This window comes from Salmo salar, chromosome ssa23, assembly GCF_905237065.1.
Source record: "Salmo salar chromosome ssa23, Ssal_v3.1, whole genome shotgun sequence".
Lineage (NCBI taxonomy): Eukaryota > Metazoa > Chordata > Actinopteri > Salmoniformes > Salmonidae > Salmo > Salmo salar.
Window position 1 is genome coordinate 26,600,086 of NC_059464.1, and position 20,069 is coordinate 26,620,154.

At 44.6% G+C, this 20,069-nt stretch overlaps 1 protein-coding gene across 3 annotated transcripts in view; it reads left to right on the forward strand.

The window, feature by feature from the left end:
• Positions 1–17,468, forward strand: part of LOC106584318 (voltage-dependent R-type calcium channel subunit alpha-1E) — a 124,884-nt gene extending 107,416 nt beyond the window's left edge. For 2 of the 3 annotated variants that reach the window (XM_045706312.1, XM_045706314.1), the window contains exons 25-46: positions 589–685; positions 1,642–1,802; positions 1,963–2,100; positions 2,239–2,440; positions 3,066–3,230; positions 4,035–4,145; positions 4,507–4,587; positions 4,701–4,820; positions 4,959–5,024; positions 6,748–6,839; positions 6,925–7,087; positions 7,265–7,392; positions 7,696–7,792; positions 9,474–9,579; positions 9,726–9,833; positions 9,949–10,049; positions 10,137–10,243; positions 10,512–10,650; positions 14,527–14,655; positions 15,198–15,342; positions 15,559–15,740; positions 15,860–17,468. In XM_045706312.1, coding sequence (XP_045562268.1) covers positions 589–685; positions 1,642–1,802; positions 1,963–2,100; positions 2,239–2,440; positions 3,066–3,230; positions 4,035–4,145; positions 4,507–4,587; positions 4,701–4,820; positions 4,959–5,024; positions 6,748–6,839; positions 6,925–7,087; positions 7,265–7,392; positions 7,696–7,792; positions 9,474–9,579; positions 9,726–9,833; positions 9,949–10,049; positions 10,137–10,243; positions 10,512–10,650; positions 14,527–14,655; positions 15,198–15,342; positions 15,559–15,740; positions 15,860–16,435 — 3,214 coding nt within the window. In that variant the 3' untranslated portion in view covers positions 16,436–17,468. The remainder of the gene's footprint in view (positions 1–588; positions 686–1,641; positions 1,803–1,962; positions 2,101–2,238; positions 2,441–3,065; positions 3,231–4,034; positions 4,146–4,506; positions 4,588–4,700; positions 4,821–4,958; positions 5,025–6,747; positions 6,840–6,924; positions 7,088–7,264; positions 7,393–7,695; positions 7,793–9,473; positions 9,580–9,725; positions 9,834–9,948; positions 10,050–10,136; positions 10,244–10,511; positions 10,651–14,526; positions 14,656–15,197; positions 15,343–15,558; positions 15,741–15,859) is intronic. The other variant, XM_045706313.1, reaches the window with a different exon arrangement.
• The last annotated feature ends 2,601 nt before the right edge of the window (positions 17,469–20,069 follow it).

Genomic DNA, 20,069 nt, shown 5'->3' on the forward strand with positions numbered 1-20,069 from the left:
CCAGAACAATAATGTGAAAGTCATTGAATGGCCCAGACTTGAATCCCATCTAATTTAACAGAGCTTGAGAAAATCTGCAAGGAAGAATGGGAAAAAATCCAGATGTGCAAAGCTGATAGACATACCCAAGACGATTCAATGCTATAATCGCCGCCAAAGATGCTTCTACAAAGTATTGACTCAGGGGTCTGAATACTTTACTTTAATAGCTACTAAATCACATTAGTGCACGTTAGCTCAACCGTCCCGCGCGGGGGACACCGATCCTGTAGAGGTTATGTAAAATTAGATATTTCTGTGTTTCATTTTCAATAAATTAGTAAACATTTCTAAAAACATGTTTTCACTTGGTCATTATGAGGTATTTTGTGTAGATGGGTGAGAAAAATACATTTTGAATTCAGGCTGTAACAAAACAACATGTGTAATAAGTCAAGGGGTATGAATACTTTATGAAGGCACTGGACATGTATCTTTCTAATCAGAAATGTAGAGCACAGTAATACCTCTCCTGTAATAAGTAACATGGTTAGCTCAGTGTTAAAGTGAGTTCAACAGATTCTTCATTCTACGTGTGTCTACTTGTAGAAATAATAAAGGACGGGACATCAAAACCATCAAGTCTCTTCGGGTGCTGCGCGTCCTGAGGCCCCTGAAGACCATCAAGAGACTACCGAAACTCAAGGTAACCCTTTTCTCAGAGATGACTTCCCATGTTAACCGTGCCTGCTCCAGTCAACAGTCTGAGGGATAGACTACATACGAGATATATCAAGGTGTTCAAAGGTGAGGTAATGTGTATGTGTGGTAAGATGGTATCAGGTGAGTGCAGAAGCCACTGTTAAACAGGTGGAGATGACTTTACATCCATTTAGTCACACCTGTTTCCACAAGAGGGTTTCCATGAAGCAGAGAATCAGGTGAGAGAAGATTAGGTGATAAACCTGAGCGTTTGATCATGAAAACATTTAGTGACAAATTGATTTCCCAAACCTCACACATCCAATTTCTGCTGTGGGGAAGAGTGTCTCTGTCAAACCTGGAGGAAATGAGTCAGACTGAAAACTGTGAGTGAACCAGGACGTCAGTCAGTCAGGTGCTACCAGAAAAACTGCAATCAATAGACCTGATTATCCTGGGACTGTAAAGTGAAATAAAGATCTACAGAATAATACAATCCTCTTCCAGTCAGTCATGTCGCAACAACAGTTTGGGATCATTTTGGACAATTGTATGCTATTTATACCACTTGAGTTAGAAGTCAACCTCAACAAATCAGACACTATAGATGTAAGATCTTAATTTGAGCCAGTTTGCTACAGCAGGAAAATAATCCTGCAGCAACAGGAAATGTTAATTATTATGTGGATTACAATGAATTACATTTTTTGTAGTGGTTGATAAATTCTTTGTTAGAGAAAATCAGGTCTGAAATTTCAAAGTGGAAATTACAAACTTCAGAAGCCTTTTCAAATCTCAAATAAACTACGAGTTTTAAATGTCCTCCTGCAACAGGGTGATCAAATTAAGATCCTACATCTGTAACTGGATGAAAACTAAACCCCTACAGTTTTAGCATATCAGTCACTGTCTGACTTTTAAATTGCCCTCCCTCATCCGTCGTCCTCTGTCTGTGTGTAGGCAGTGTTTGACTGTGTGGTGACCTCTCTGAAGAACGTCTTCAACATCCTCATCGTCTACAAGCTCTTCATGTTCATTTTCGCTGTCATCGCTGTGCAGCTGTTCAAGGGGAAGTTCTTCTACTGCACTGACGGATCCAAAGACACAGAGAAGGACTGCCAGTAGGTGTCTGCTGAGCTGCCAGCATAGGGCCTTACAGAACACTAACATAGTTGAAGTGGATGGAGACCTATTGGAGACCTACAGTTTTGTCATGTTTTCTGGTGTTTCTTTGTCCACTGAATGTCCATTGTACACTGTGTGTCTGTCTCGTCCTATCAGGGGCTTCTACATCAACTATGAGAAAGACAAGCAGGAGGTGAAGAGGAGGGAGTGGAGGAGACATGACTTTCACTATGACAATATAGTCTGGGCCCTACTCACTTTGTTCACCGTCTCCACTGGGGAGGGCTGGCCACAGTAAGTCTCACTCTCTCCATACACACTATTCGCTATGTCACAACTGTACATAGGCTAGACTGAAATATACTTCAGAATGTCAGTGTGGGTGGCCAGTGCTGAGCACAGTGTGATCTGTGTGTCTGTGTGTCTGTCCAGGGTCCTGCAGCACTCTGTGGACGTGACAGAGGAGGACAGAGGACCCAGCCAGGGCAACAGGATGGAGATGTCCATCTTCTATGTCATCTACTTTGTGGTCTTCCCCTTCTTCTTCGTCAACATATTTGTGGCTCTCATCATCATCACCTTCCAGGAGCAGGGAGACAAGATGATGGAGGAGTGCAGCTTGGAGAAGAATGAGGTGATGGAGTCACAAACACACACACACACACACACAAACACACACACACACACACACACACACACACACACACACACACACACACACACACACACACACACACACACACACACACACACACACACACACACACACACACACACACACACACACACACACGCACACACTTTACACAGAATCCTCAACCAAACGAAATGTAACAGACATTCCATTTGAAATGTAGAATTTCCAGTGATACCATATAACACACCAGCTCAGTGTAAGTGTTAGTGATATGGTTTGCTGGTGGAATGTAGCAAACACATCAAAATGACGCCGTCTGTGCTTTTAGACTTAACTTGACAGGTGATTACGTAGAGGAGCACACTGGCTCATGGAAAACACCTGGTAAATATACAGAAATAGTGAGAGTTCCCCTCCAGACACAAAGTCTCTCCCACCAGGTATCCCTCAGCCGACACTGACCAGAACGTTCCCAGCAGTCCATATAGCACTGTGTCTACTTCAAGGATAAAATATAAGGACTTTCCCAGAGCTAGCTGCTACATACTGTACTTAATCCCAGGCTATTTCCTGCACAACAAACTGTTCTTCAACTTTCTTTCTTGTGTGTTTTCCCTTACAGAGGGCTTGCATTGACTTTGCCATAAGTGCCAAACCCCTGACCCGCTACATGCCTCAGAACAGACAGACGTTCCAGTACCGCCTCTGGCACTTTGTGGTCTCCCCCTCCTTCGAGTACACCGTGCTGGCCATGATTGCGCTCAACACCATTGTCCTGATGATGAAGGTGTGGATAATGATTGCGTACAAACAGTACATTAATTTACACCTTGTTCATTATCTCTAATGTACAACCTGACCCATATGCTGAACTAATCTCATTTATAAAGCCTAATAGCAGTCCCTGTGGTGCAGAAGGTATTATGGAGCCTGTTGCTGTAGCTCAGGGGTGTCAAACATCTGGCCTGCGGGGGGAGGGGACTATATTTAGCAAATTATCTAGAGGACTAGCTTTTGCGAGATTTTGACGCTGAGGAAATATAACCAATTTTCAGTGCGCCCCTCCGGGCCTTGTTGAAGACCGAATTTGGCCCTCGTGGCAAAATTAATTTGACACCTCTGCTGTAGCTGATTGGGTTGTAAGATGCATGTCCCTCTACTGTGTGCTGGGCTCTAGCTAACGGTCTGGGTTTTTTCCATCCCGTGAGCATTTCATTTATTCAGAGAAAAAGCCTTCGGTCAGACAGAGGGAGAGAGCCATCAGACAGAGCAGAGGATGACTCAGCCTTTATTAAATATTGATCTATATCCACCTGCTAGTATTTAACATGCCCTCATTAACTCTGCCTGTACAACTCAGATGAATTACTCCTTTTAGCCTCAGCTCTGCTCAATGTTTTGCTATTTACATATCAGAGGGAATCTGCCATGAACCTGTGGCTATAGTTCTATAGTTGTATGGTGGTTGAGCAAGATGGTGTGTGTTTGGGTTCATTGTGTCATTTGGGGTTATCTGTGCATCCCAGTAATTTGGAGTGATTCCAATTGTGTTTAATGGTGTCTCTCTCTTCGCTCTCCTATGTGGTGGTAGTATTACTCAGCCCCACCAGTGTACGAGGCTGTGCTGAAACATCTGAACACAGCCTTCACTGTGCTCTTCTCTGTGGAGTGTGTCCTCAAGATCATGGCCTTTGGCTTTCTGGTGAGGAAACAGTTTAAATGTACAGATGTAGGATCTTAATTTGAAAAGTCTCTTGCTGAGACTTTTCCTGCATGGCAGGAAATGCAAACTTGTAGTGTATTTGAATTTTAAAAAGCCTTCTAAAGTTTGTCATTTCAGACTTGATTTTCCCTAACGAAAAATGTATCAACCCCTACAGAAATGCCCATTAATTATAATCCACATAATAATTCACATTTCCTGTTGCTATTTTCCTCTTGTAGCAAACTGGCTCAAATCAAGATCCTACATCTGTACTGCCCATAACATCATGATCTGATACTCTGTGCAATGCTACTAACATCTACTGACTGAAGTATGGATGTTTTCTGCTCTTTTCCAGAACTACTTTCGAGACACTTGGAATATATTTGACTTCATCACGGTTTTGGGCAGCATCACAGAAATAGTGGTAGACCTGCAGGTAAAAAAACATGACTGAATATCAGTCAATGGCTGATTGCGTTGCCATTTCTATACAGTGTACTGTAAATAAACGGTATGCATAGTGCTAGTGTCTCTCTCATCTCCCTTTAGTCAATTGAGACCTTCAACATGGGTTTCCTGAAGCTGTTCCGAGCTGCTCGACTGATCAAGCTGTTGAGGCAGGGCTACACCATCCGCATCCTGCTCTGGACCTTTGTCCAGTCCTTTAAGGTCAGCTCCACTCACATTACAGTACAGCACTGGAAAGAGACACTTAAGACTGAAGCCAGGTGTGTGTGTGTGTGTGTGTGTGTGTGTGTGTATCGTCTGGTACTGTTACTTTATCATGACATAGGGTTTCTCTTTCAGGCTCTCCCCTACGTCTGTCTGCTCATTGCCATGCTCTTCTTCATATATGCAATCATCGGAATGCAGGTAAGGTGTTGCTCACACTCTTGATCTATTCTGCCACTTTCTTGGTTCGTCATTGCATGGTGTGAATGTGTCGGTTCTGCATATAGCACAAGACATACTGTCCATACTGTCTATACACACCATTATATACTGAACAAAAATATAAACGCAACATGCAACAATTTCAACGATTTTACTGAGTTACAGTTCATATAACGAAATCGGTCAATTGAAATAAATTCATTAGGTCCTAATCTATGGATTTTGCATAGGCCCACCCACTTGAGAGCCAGGCCCACCAACTGGGGAGCCAAACCCAGCCAATCAAACTTAATTTTCCCCCACAAAAGGGCTTTATTAAACACAGAAATCCTCAGTTTCATCAGTTGTCCGGGTGGCTGGTCTCAGACAATCCCGCAAGTGAAGAAGCCGGATGTGGAGTTCCTGGGCTGGCGTGGTTACAAGTGGTCTGCGGTTGTGAAGCCGGTTAGACGTACTAACAAATTCTCTAAAACAACTTATGGTAAAGAAATTAACATTCAATTCTCTGGCAAAAGCTCTGGTGGACATTCCTGCAGTCAGCATGCCAATTGTACACTTCCTCAAAACATTAGACATCTGTGGCATTGTGTTTTGTGACAAAACTGTACATTTTAGAGTGGCCTTTTATTGGCCCCAGAGCAAGGTGCACCTGTGTAATGATCATGCTGATCAGATTCTTGATATCCCACACCTGTCAGGTGGATGGATTATCTTGGCAAAGGAGAAATGCTCAGTAACAGGGATGTTAACAAATTTGTGCATATGGAAAAATTCTGGAATCATTTATTTCAGCTCATGAAACATGGGACCAACACTTTACATGTTGCGTTTACATTTTTGTTATGGACTCTGACATGGCTCTTTCCGATATATCTGATATATACCGTAAATTCCGGACTATAAGCCGCAACTTTTTTCCCAGCTTTGAACCTCGCGGCTTAAACAATGACGCGGCTAATATATGGATTTTTCCCGCTTTCAATATTTTTTTCCAAAAAAACACATTCTGTGACGTGCTCAGTTTTTTGGCGACATGAAGCTTTCATTAGACCAATGAAATTGCCGAACGGGTTAAGGTCAAACAACTGTTTTGTTTACTGTTTAGATTAAATCGAGCGCTCTCAAACTTCCCATCATTCTGATTACGGTAGTCATTTTGTCACCCTCATCATGGCAAAGACACAGAGAAATGCATATGATGCAGCTTTCAAGTTGAAGGCGATTGATCTGGCTGTTGGAAAAGGAAATAGAGCTGCTGCACGGGAGCTTGGTCTTAATGAGTCGTTGATAAGACGTTGGAAACAGCAGCGTGAGGAATTGACTCAGTGCAAAAAGACAACTAAAGCTTACTGCTAATTTTAAATTTTTTGTTACAAGCCGTGTTTCGTTAAAGCCTATTTATTTTTGTTACAAGCCGTGTTTCGTTAAAGCCTGTGTAAAGTTCATTTGTTTCAATGTACCGGTAGGCACCTGCGGCTTATAGACATGTGCGGCTTATTTATGTTCAAAATAATAATTTGTAAAAAATTCAGTGGGTGCGGCTTATATTGAGGTGCGCTTAATAGTCCGGAAATTACGGTATTTGGAATTTGTGTATTATTTTGTATTGTTAGGTATTACTGCACTGTTGGCGCTATAAACATAGGCATGGAGTATGTGTACACGACCCATACAATTTGATTTGATTTGAATATTCCTCAAGGTTTTTGGAAACATCAGACTGGATGAGGAGACTCACATCAACCAACACAACAACTTCAAGACCTTCTTTGGTGCTCTGATGTTGCTATTCAGGTACAGTAGGATATCCTGCATGTGTCACACAGTGGCTAACTAAGGCGGCTCAGTCTCTGAACAACACACTGCTGTCTGCCTGCAGGAGTGCCACGGGGGAGTCGTGGCAGGAGATCATGCTGTCATGTTTAGGGGGGCAGAAGTGTGAGCCAGACCCCTTAGCTCTAACGTCAGACCATGAGGAACACTGTGGAACTGAGTTTGCCTACTTCTACTTTGTTTCCTTCATCTTCTTCAGCTCATTTCTGGTAAGAGTCCTACTCTAAGAGTCCTACTGTCCTACTCTATGAGTCCTACTCTAGGAGACCGTCTCTTACCAGAAATGAGAGGAAGAAGTTGAAGGAGACACCTACATGCATACATATTCCCTTTCATACACACCTATTGTAGTACCTTGTCTATGACCTCCTCTAATCACTGTTCAGATGCTGAATCTGTTTGTGGCTGTGATCATGGACAACTTTGAGTACCTCACCCGGGATTCTTCCATCTTGGGGCCTCATCATCTGGATGAGTTTGTTCGTATCTGGGGTGAATACGACCGAGCTGCTTGGTAAGTCAGAGGCCCAACAACACATACTAACACATGTCATTATATGTAGGAAGTATTTACTATTTTAATGTTATTCTAATGTTTCACCCAATTACTTACAAATACCACCATATGGGCTTCAAGTCCAAAACATTTCACAATATGAATAGTATTGCATATTTGCCTAATTGTTGTCCGATGTGTCCTGATGCTCTGCTCTCCAGGTTGTTGTTAGGACAATGGTGGCAATCCAGCTCTAGTAAACTCCAGCAAAGCTGAATCTCTGTGTTTATTGTTAACTACAGAAATATATGTTCTTTCCAGTGGAAGGATTCACTATAAGGAGATGTACACAGTAGTACGCACTATTTCCCCTCCCCTGGGCTTTGGAAAGAACTGCCCCTACACCGTGGCCTGCAAGGTTTGGCTCCCCCACCACTTCCCCACTATCCCTCGATCCCTTAACCCCCTCCTACCTGTTGGGACCCTTCCTCTGCTCCCTTCCATTCCTCTCCAACAATTTTCACTACCCCTCTAAGGCCTGCTTGCACTGCTCTAAGGCCTGCTTGCACTGCCCTGGTTCCGCCCCAGGCCAAAGAATGACTGGGTTATGGCTTCAGGATACAAAGAGACGGCTCCTCCTCTAGCATACAGACAATATCATTATGCACTTCATGCTGTAGATGCAGAGCAATGAACTATTGGAACATTTAGTGTAACAAACAACTACACAAAACCAGTGTGCTGAGTCATGTGACACTCTGTCACTCTGTGGCTGGTTGGATCTGGTACCTCTGATTTAGTTGACTGGTTATAGTAGAATCATGAGAAGTGTTATAGTGGGGCCTACTGTAAGTCCCTTCCTGACAATAGTCAGCAGTAACGTTGCAGGTTTAGGATGCCAGGTAAGTATCTGCCAGATCCACAGAGGACCCTGCTGTCATTCCTTTGGTCTTTGATTTTAGATTTCTTCTTCTCTCTCTTTTCTATGCCAAGTCTCCATAGAAATACCACAACCTGATTTAATCCTTTCTGTGTAATGCCATTGAATAACCCTCTTTCTGATATCTCTTCCTTTTTTCATATTCTTTTCTTCCTCCATTCCTTGGTAATACCTTCCCTGCCCTTCCTCCTCCTCCTCGTCCTCCTTGTCATCTGCCCTGCTCCCTGCCTCCTCCCCAGCGGGCGTATTCATTACACTGACATGTACGAGATGCTGACTGATATGTCGCCACCTCTTGGCCTCGGAAAGAAATGTCCCTCCAAAGTGGCTTATAAGGTAGACCAAAGACAACTAGGCAACGTTTCTACATTTGGTCAATGGAGATGGCAAAGTAAAACCTTTCCCTCTGTGTTATATAGCCAATTCCAAATGAAGTGTGGAAAATGACTGTTGTCTATCGTACCGTAACGTGTCGCTTGTCGAATTGGAAGAGAATCCACGATGGTGTTTTTTGATCGGCAGATAACAATACATAGAGTAAAAATAAATTAGCATTATGCTTTGGCATTGTCTGTTTTGTATTGATTTGCATCTTGGCAGAGAACTAACTGAGTAAGGTTTTGTGTGTTTAAGAGCTGTTTGTGGAATAACTGGTTTTCAGTGTCAGTAAGAATGCTTCGGTTTTGAAACGGGTGCAAAAAGCTAACATGTATTTCATAGAGTCACATTGTACAGTGTCAGAATGTCAAACAATCTTTCTCAATCACTGCTGCTTGATTACTTCCTCTATCTATACGCATGTGCTTTCCTGCCCTTGCCCTCTTTGCCTTTTTTTCCCATTACCATTGTCTTGTCATATGTGTGCATGGACTGTACAATGGAAATGAACCTACCCTCTTTGTGCACGCTGTGTTGTGAGTCTTTTGGCTGTTGTTACAATGTCATTCTTATTAGAGAATTGTGTTATTAAAACATGCATTTATAATCCTTCGATTGTAAGTTTAGCTTGAACAGTGAAAAAAGACCATCAAGTAGATGAGACTTATATGTTACTGTAAGGCATAGACGGTTAACTGAGCTTCTCTTGTTGGCAATATGTTGTCTCCTGGTTAGTGAGTAATATTTCCTGCTTTGCTCCCCCTTCCATGAACACCCTCAGAGGCTGGTGCTGATGAACATGCCCGTGGATGAGGAGATGTCTGTTCACTTCACCTCCACCCTCATGGCCCTGATCCGAACTGCCCTGGAGGTCAAGATAGCCAGAGGTCAGGCTAGCATGTTAAAATAGCTGAGCATGAACAACTCTCTGAACTTGTTGTTCTTCTCAACTTTCTCTACACACTGTTAACCAACTGCCCCCATGTGCACCTGCTGCATGCTTTATCTGCTGTTGTTGTTGTGGTGGTTCCAGGAGGGGAGGACAGGGGGCAGATGGATTCAGACCTACAGAAGGAGATCAGTATCATCTGGCCACACCTTTCTCAGAAGACGCTAGACCTGCTCGTCCCCATCCACAAAGGTGACAGTCAGCATGTATAGTACCTCTGGCATTAGTCAATGTAGTTGGACTATTTGCTATAGTAGTTTTGCTTTCCAAAGAATTCCAAATGAGTGACATTATGCCATTCTTCCAGCCAATCATATGACCATTGGGAAGATCTATGCAGCTATGATGATCATGGACTACTACAAGCAGAACAAAGCCAAGAAGCTCAGGCAACAGCTGGAGGAGCAGGTATACTTACCTCTATGTACAGTATGAAACTATGGCCTCTGTTTGCATACTCTCATACTGGACCTATTTCATCCTCATCCCCTATAGAAACACGCTCCCATGTTCCAGCGTATGGACGCGTCCACTCTGCCTCAGGACATCCTCTGCAGTGCCAAAGCCCTACCCTTTCTGACCCACAGCGCTGGATCTGCCCTGTAAATATGCTTTTTGACTCCTAAAGTCCCAGAGCCTGTGTGTGCGTGTGGGTACAGGTATATTAATAGATGTGTGTGTTCATCCTAGATAGGCATGCCGGGCACCGATGACGTACGCCGTCGATTAAGGCAGCCCCCGCACCTCTCTGATTCAGAGGGGTTGGGTTAAATGCGGAAGACACATTTGGGTTGAATGCATTCAGTTGTGCAACTGACTAGGTATCCCCTATCCCTCTCTGAATGTCTGTCTTCTTATCCATTCCATCAGGACCAGAGGAGGGTTTGTAGCCTTGAGGCCTATCTCCCCCCAGGAGATGTTCATGCAGCCCATGTCCCAGGACCTTGAGGATAAAGAGGAGGACTACCACCACTATCACCACTATCACCACCACCGGCTCCACACTCTGGTAAGGAATAGGTCTCAGGTACTGTAACACCCCCAGAAACACACTCACTCAACGCCCTAATCAAAGCAAATCAAATCAAAGGGATAGTTCACCAAAATTCCAAAATTACACATTGCTAAGGAAATCAATGTATGTATATTGAACAAAAATATAAAACGCAACATGTCAAGTGTTGGTCTCATGTTTCATGAGCTGAAATAAAAGATCAGAGAAATTTTCCATACTCACAAAAAGCTTATTTCTCTGAATTGTTGTGCACAAATGTGTTTACATCCCTGTTACTGAGCATTTCTCCTTTGCCAAGATAATCCATCCACCTGATAGATGTGGCATATCAAGGAGCGGATTAAACAGCATGATCATTACACAGGTGCACCTTGTGCTGGGGACAATAAATGGCCACCCTAAAATGTGCAGTTTTGTCACATAATACAATTGCAAGTTTTGAGGGAGCATGCAATTGGCATGCTAACTGCAGGAATGTCCACCAGAGCTGTTGCCAGAGAATTGAATGTTCATTTCTCTACCATCAGCCGTCTCCAATGTCGTTTTAGAGAATTTGGCAGTACGTCCAACCAGCCTCATAACCGCAGACCACTTGCATGGCGTTGTGTGCGAGCGGTTTGCTGATGTCAACGTGATCTGAGTGCCCCATGGTGGCGGTGGGGTTATGGTATGGGCAGGTATAAGCTACAAGCACAATTGCATTTTATCTATGGCAATTTGAATGCACAAAGATACCGTGACAAGATCCTGAAGCCTATTGTCATGCCATTAATCAGCAGTCATCATCTCATGTTTCACCATGATAATGCACAGCCCCATATCACAAGGATCTGTACACAATTCCTGGAAGCTGAAAATGTCCCAGTTCTTCCATGGCCTGCATACTCACCAGACATGTCACCCGTTGAGCATGTTTGGGATGCTCTGGATCGACATGTACGACAGCGTGTTCCAGTTCCCGCGAATATCAAGCAACTTCGCACAGCCATTGAAGAGGAGTGGGACAACATTCCACAGGCCACAATCAACAGCCTGATCAACTCTATGCGAAGGAGATGTGTCATGCTGCATGAAGCAAATGGTGGTCACACCAGATACTGACTGGTTTTCTGATCCACGCCCCTACCTTTTTTTAAGGTATCTGTGACCAACAGATGCATATGTGTATTCCCAGTCATGTGAAATCCATAGATCAGGGCATAATTCATTTATTTTTATTGACTGATTTCCTTATATGAACTGTTAGTCAGTAAAATCTTTGAAATTGTTGCATGTTGCAGTAATATTTTTGTTCAGTGTACAAGGTATGACAGCAATCTATGCTTTGGTATAGTTTCCCTGGCAGTGGCTCACACTATTTCCAACATTTTTGCATTTGGTGCACAAATCACATTCAAGTCATGGGACTGATTTTTGCATTTTTCGGAATCAATTTGAGATACTTTCAGATGATGTGGACACATGATGTGCGTAGACTGCTTACAAGGTAAGTAAACCAATATTTTATTTTGTAATTTGGGTGAACTATGCCTTTAAAGATAATTCCACATGTACACAGTTTTAAAGCATGTATTAGTATGTTACTCACTTAATGGGGAAATTATTGCGTTTTTAGTATTACACACATGCATTAGTAGTTAGACTTTTGATGGGTAAACCTCCAGTGAGATATTATGGGGTTGGGTTATAGTCTGGTAGGATGTGGTTGTGATCCAGAGAGGGGGGGGGGGGTGAAATTGAGACTGTTTGTCCCAGGAGAGGCAGCTTCTGACTGGACTCGCTCTGACTCATCCAATCCCCTATCCATCACTGTGTCACTGTCCAGTCAATTAGTTGTCGCTGTCCCAGCCCAATCAGTACGCAGTATTCGGACGCTAGTGGGGTGTGATTTGTGTCGAGAGGTTTGATGAATGGTGCCAGTGTATTCTGCTTCATCATCAAACTCTTGTCTGAAACAACATTGTAAATAGCACTGCTGCTGATCCCTACACTCTTATTCGTAGAAAAAAAGGGTTCCAAAAGGGTTCTTTAGCTGTCACCGTAGGAAAACCGTTTTTGGTTCCAGTTAGAACTCCTTTGGGTTCCATGTAGAACCCTCAGTGGAAAGGGTTTGACCTGGAACCAAAAAGGGTTCTTTAAAGGGTTCTCCTATGGGGACAGCCGAATAACAATTTTTCTAAGAGTGTACAGTACGATCAGACTGTCATCATAACTATTAGACCCAGCACAGATTAGCTTCTCATCTGTGAGTCATACACACTTTTAGCCCTTTTTCGCCCCAATTGGTAGTTACTGTCTTGTCCCATCGCTGCAACTCCCGTACAGGCACGGGAGAGGCGAAGGTCGAGAGCCATGCGTCCTCTGAAACACGACCCTGCCAAGCCGCACTGCTTCTTGACACACTGCTCACTTAACCCGGAAGCCAGCCGCACCAATGTGTCGGAGGAAACAATGTACAACTGGCGACTGAAGTCAGCGTTCATGCGCCCGGCCTGTCACAAGGAGTCGCTAGAGCGCGATGGGACAAGGACATCCCAGCCAGCCAAACCCTCCCCTCACCCGGATGACGCTGGGCCAATTGTGTGCCGCCTCATGGGTCTCCCGGTCACGGCCGGCTGTGACACAGCCTGGGATCAAGCTCAGGTCTGTAGCGAAACCTCAAGTACTGCGATGCAGTGCCTAAGACCGCTGCCCAACTCGGGAGGCCCCGTCATACACACTCTCACGTTAAACTCAAAGCCATTCAAACACACACCTACATTTTTATCAATACACACTCTAATGAACTCTACACAATCAAAGCCAGTTCTATCTAGCAGTACTGGATTGTAGTAGCTGATAAAGCTGCCTTGCCCTCTTCTGTGTCATTCCCAACCTCACCATGGCAATGTCTTACCATGCTGTCCACTCCACACGGTGTTGTCCCTTGTTTTAGGCATTATCACTGCGCACCCATTTCTATGAAATGGCATCATCATTTCTTCACCATGCATATTATGCTTACTTTGCAAAATTGTCGTGATTCTGCTGAGCTTTGGCACAATGGGAAGTGTGACACTGACTACATGAAAGTGTGTGCCTTTCTGTAAGTGTGTCAATGGAACAAAGATGGAGACGGCGGCTTGTCTCTAGTGGTTTAGTGTCAGACTCAGCACTCCTCTCATGGTTTTGTGGTTTAACTGTACTGTGCCGGTATTTGGCACCTTTGTCATCATACAGAGCTATATGACATATGGCTCTCCCACACACATCTTCTGTTCTTTGAGCAGCTGTACAGAGTTCTGTTGGAGGATACTGCACATATGTTTTGGTTATGGTTTCTCAGCTCTTCTCAACTCTTTGGTGAAGAGTGAGGCATTTTGGTTTCCTAAGCCTGCATGCATGTGACTGGTTCTTTCCTCCGCTTCATGACTTTCAGTTATTCAAGCGCCAGCTTTAACCCCTTTTTGCGCATGTAGACACCGCCCCCTTCCTCCCCTCAGCCCCTCCTCTCTGCCCCGCCTGGTTGTCAGCCCCTCATTGACAATGGTACTCTAACCCACAGTACTTCTGAGGAATCCAGACAGGCACCACTCACACAGGTTCACAATGAATAGTGAAAAAGGAATACATTACACTGCCAACAGACAGTGCTTTGGCTGTCGTTGTGCTCAGCCAGTGCTTTTACTCTGAGTTAAGAGGGTGTACGGCTATTCGTTATTGATAGCTCCACTCTACAGTATGTCAGTCAGCATACTACATCTGCTTGTGGCGTGTTGGTACAGTAGTCCTCTGCTGGTCCCCTGACGTCATTGCTGCAAACTCTGTCTGTTTTCACACATTAGAACTCTGCTGTGTTTCTCTCCCCTTCCTCTTTCTCTGACTATATAGGTTCCGGAGCGCAAAGAGTTTAACCGCATCCTTTGCCCTACTAACAGGCAGGATGCCACACTCAAGGTGCCCGGGTGGGCAGTCTCTATCCGAGCCTCGTCTATGCCTCAGCTGGCTGTAGACACACAGGTACCTGTTAAAGTTCAGCCCCTCACCTCCCCTCCTCTACCCATGGGGCCTCAGAGAGAACAGGACCCAGGCAGACAGCCTCTGTGGCGGCTTCAGAGGGATTGATGAACACTGGGGCAGTGCAGGGACATAGATACAGCAGTCAGTCAGCCAATCAGCCATGAAGTGGAGGATTGGGTATTACTAGGTTGCTATAGTAGATACATATGATCTCAACTGTTACCTTCAATGGTTGTTGACAGTGTGGGTGGCATATTTTGATGGTTTCTAATCTTTGCGTGGCAAAAATGTCAGTGTGCCAGGTTTCCCAAAACGGTGTCTTTTTAGTTCAAGGTAATATGGCTTGGAAGTGACTTTGGGTCCTTGAAAAGCTCTATGTAAATACCATATATTAAACATGGAATGTGTGTGGTGAATGAGAGAAAGTCTTCTGCGCAGAACTCAGATTAGAACTCCACACACTTCCTCCCCTCCCACATTCTCTCAACCAATTGCACATGCATGTGTGTGTGTACTGTATGTGTGTTTATCTGTGTGTGTAGGTTGGGACAGACAGCAGCACATTGATGAAACGCTCCTTCTCCACTATTGGTGATCAGTGCGTGAATGGGCTGTGGCAGGAGGAGTACTCTCTGGAGAGGGTCAGTTCTGACCGTCTGTATAGACCACGACAGAGGAACATCAGAGGTACCTTATACACAGTTGCAGTTTACATGGCTCCTTTCCTTTTCCGTTTAAAGCAGGAATGTGTTCACTATGCCATTGCTTAGGGTCTATTCACTGGTCCTGTTCCATTTGAACACTGGTGGTTCTCAGTTTTAGAAGCCCCCTGATGAAAGCTGTGTGTTTACTATAATGTATGTGACCCTCTTCATAGCTCCCCTCTCTCTCCCTGCCTCTCAGGCATCAGGTCCAACCTCAGGGAACCAGTGGATCATGAGCGGGGGCGCTCCAAAGAGCGGCGCCACCTGCTGTCTCCCGACGTGTCCCGCTGCAACTCTGAGGAGCGGGGCCAGGACCCGTCACAGGAACGCAAGCAGTCCCGTTCCCCCAGCGAGGGACGCGCACATGTCCACCATAGACAGGTGGGTGTTCTTTTAACGGCCCTGACACTGTTATTATTTCATTCCTGGCTTTAACTGTCAATAACCGCCTCTACTACCATTAAAGCCTGGTTTATGTGTGAGATCTCTTCTCTCTGCAGGGCAACACTTCAGGCAGCCCAGGCCCGTCTAACTCTGAGTCCAGCACCCCCTGTGGCCGTCGACAGCTCCCCCAGACGCCATTGCGGCCACGCCCTCACATCTCCTACTCCCCCCTGATATGCCGAGCCCACCCTTCCCCCCCTGCTGTCAGCGAGGGCAGAGCCCGGACCCAGGAGGCCCCTGGAGAGACGGAGGAGCCCTTGTGGAGGGAGGAAGGGGAGAGGCCAGCCCAGGTGGCAGGAGCAGGATTGGGGGTGGGGGTGGTAGTAGGGGTGAGTGACCCAGGGTTAGGGGTCAGTCACCCACACCCCTCCCCTCACCGGTACATCTCGGAGCCATACCTGCCCCTGCACGAGGAGTTCCACAGCCCAGACTCCTCAGGCCTGGAGGAGACTCTGACCTTCGAGGTGGCCATTGCAACCAGTCTGGGTCGGGCTAACACCATCAGCTCTGCCCCCCAGCTCAGACACAACTGGCAGGTCCCCAACGGACACATCCATAAACGCCTGGGTCAGGCCAGCTCTGTGGCCACCTGCGAGCTCCTGTGTGACACCGACGAGGATGACCGCTGTTAGGGCCGGGACTGGGAGAGGAAGAGGAGGAAGATGGACAGCAAAACTGGGTACCAGAGAGACAGGGGTTCTCAGTCTGAAGTACACTGTCAGGGCGTTACTGAGTGTGCATATGTCTATGTGTGTGTTTGTAGGAGTGCAATATGTTTGCCAAATCAATAAGACAGGGAAGATATGGGGAGTGCACTGCTGGCGTACAGTGCAAAAGTTCACCAGTTGCATTTTGATTGATGTTTGAACAAAGTTGAATAACTGGGGAGAATGTATCCTCACTGCTTAGACCTATGAAAAATAAGTATGTTTTAAGTACAGTATGTAGCTGAAAATAGCATGTGAGACTGAAGTAGCAGGAATGTATTAAAATTGTTCTCTTTTCCTCATGTAAGATAAGAAGAAAGTTCTCAATTGTTAGATCTTTGTGGATCATGATGAAACAGTGATTGGTGTGTAAGGATCCGAAGCAGACATTGGCTGTCACATCAGACAATGCTTTAAAACAACCCAGCTAGCACATTTGGTTGCTTGGAAGTTGTGGCAATGTACGTTTTGGTCCTGGAAGTGAACATTTTGTCTCTTCTGGGAAAGTACATTTTTAGGTTGCAGAGAGGATCTGAGAACATTTTACTATGGTTACCTGAAAGTTTTATTAACGTTCTGAGAACGTAAATTATAGGTAGTTTAACTGTTTTGAACTCCAAGCACAGATAGGACACATGGAAATTCATGAGGCATTAATCATGCAAACACATTTAGTTTTTATTGTGGCACAGCGCCAGTGAGATTCAAACCTATAATCTTCTGTTTTCTATTCATGGAATTAGTCAACTGTGCCACCAGGATGCAGTTAGCATGCCATGTTTTTTTTAACTCATACAAAGCTGTTAATTTTTGTCTATTCAAAAGACCCTATTTCAATGGAAACAAGCACTTATTAAGATCAGGTGTGGCCCATTAGTGGGCGTGGCCAACACACCTGAACACACTTAAGAGTATAGAGAGAGTTTTGTTGACGCTGTGAACAGAATGTACAGTAAAAAGTTTGGACACACCTACTCATTTCTTTATTCTGACTATTTTCTACATTGTAGAATAATAGTGAAGACATCAAAACTATGAAATAACACATATGGAATCATGTAGTAACCAAAAAAGTGTTAAAAAAATCTAAATATATTTTAGATTATTCAAAGTAGCCACCCTTTGCCTTGATAACAGCTTTGCACACTCAACCAGCTTCATGAGGAATGCTTTTCCAACAGTCTTGAAGGTGTTCCCACATATGCTGAGCACTTGTTGGCTCCTTTTCCTTCATCTGCGGTCCAACTCATCCCAAACCTTCTCAATTGATTGAGGTCAGGTGATTGTGGAGGCCAGGACATCTGATGCAGTACTCCATCACTCTCCTTCTTGGTCAAATAGCCCTTGCACAGCCTGGAGGTGTGTTCTGGGTCATTGTCCTGTTGAAAAAAGAAATGATAGTCCCACTAAACACAAACCAGATGGGATGGCGTATCGCTGCAGAATGCTGTGGTAGCCATGCTGGTTAAGTGTGCCTTGAATTCTAAATAAATCACCAACAGTGTCACCAGCAAAGCACCCCCACACATCCTCCTCCATGCTTCACGTTGGGAACCACACATGCGGAGATCATCCGTTCACCTACAGTACTCTGCGTCTCACAAAGACACGGTGGTTGGATGCAAAAATCTGAAATTTGGACTCTTCAGACCAAAGGACAGATTTCCACTGGTCTAATGTCCATTACTCGTGTTTCTTGGCCTAAGCAAGTCTCTTCTTATTATGGGTGTCCTTTAGTAGTGGTTTCTTTGCAGCAATTTGACCATGAAGGCCTGATTCCCACAGTCTCCTCTGACAGTTGATGTTGAGATGTGTCTGTTACTTGAACTATGTGATTTATTTGGGCTGCAATCTGAGGCCGGTAACTCTAATTAACTTCATCATAGCGCTTGACTGACCTTCATGTCTTAACCCTTGTGTTGTCTTAAGGGTCAAAAATGACCCGCCATTATGTTAAACAGCAGAGAAAACCCCATAAATTATATTTTTTCAATTTGAAATTTGATTGAGTGACCCCAACATTAGAAAAAGTGAAACATCGCTTTTTTGCATATTTCCATGAAAGCTGTACATCACCAGGGTGCAAAGATTGTCTTAGGGTCATTTTTGACTTGGCAGATATAAAAGCATTTACACACCAAGACACACACACACACACAAAATTAGAAATTGGGATTGTGTGCTACTGATTGAACTCAGACAAAACTAAAACGTTCTTGTGCATGTGCAGCATCTCCTCTCCACGACCCCACACGACCCAAGTTCACAGACAAAATAAACAACATTTCAGACAAAATAAACAAAATTTCAGACAAAATAAACATTTCTTGAAAGCATTGTTTACTAATGGGGAAATGCAGTCAGAGGCTATAAAGGTGCTGCAGATGACAGTCCCCCCAGTTCTCTCTTTGCTGAAGCCCTGACTACTCGTTTCAGTGCCCAACAGGTCGTAGATCTGATTTTTTCAGATGTCCAGGAGGAACAAGAGAACAATGATTTAGAAGAGGAGGAAGTATCTGAAGAAGAAGATTAGGAAGAATACAACCCAGAGCATGATGCATCATCTTCAGATGAAGAAGAAATCCCCCAAGCTTAAAGAGAGACATTTTTGTCAAAGAACAGCAAAATAACATGGTCCTTGTCACCATATGACAACCAGGCCAGGATACCAGCACAAAATGTCATAAGGATGACCCCAGGGCCCACAAGACATGCAGTTGCCCATGCCCAGGACATCGCCTCAACATTCTACATGTTCATCACACCAGACATCGAACAAATCATCCTGGAGATGACAAATTTGGAGGGTTTCTGTAAATATGGAGACAACTGGAAAAGGATGGATGAGATTGACCTGCGTGCCTACATAGGGCTGCTAATCTTAGCGGGTGTGTATAGGTCCCGAGGCGAGGCTACATGTAGTCTCTGGGATGCAGAGAGTGGAAGGGCAATTTCCCGTGCCACGATGCCACTGAAAGTCTTTCACGCTTTCTCAAGAATGCTACGATTTGATAACCGTGAGACCTGCAAGACGTGTGAGAGACAAACTGAGAGGTCTGGGAGAAGTGGGTGGAGAGTATCTCTACAAACCTGGGCCTGAAGTAACAGTGGATGAGCAACTGGTTCCATTCAGAGGTACATTTTTATTTTCATATCTGTAATGTAAGTGATATTCACTGTTCATTTTATTAAGTATTGCTGTAATATCGTTGATTTATGTGATTGTTTTCTGTGACACTGATACTAATTACTGATCGTAATCTCTTTTCCGGCAGTATATGCCCAACAAGCCAGCTAAGTATGGCATCAAGATATGGGTGGCCTGTGACGCACAATCCAGCTACGCTGGAAGATGCAAGTCTACACAGGGAAGCCGACCAGTGGAGGCCCGGAGAAGAACCAGGAGATGCGGGTTGTGCTTGATGTGACAGATGGACTGAGGGGGCACAATGTCACGTGTGACAATTTCTTCACCTCTTATAAACTCAGCCAGCAGCTCCTGAAGAGGACGATCACCATGGTTGGCACAGTTACAAAGAACAAGCCTGAGCTCCCCTCT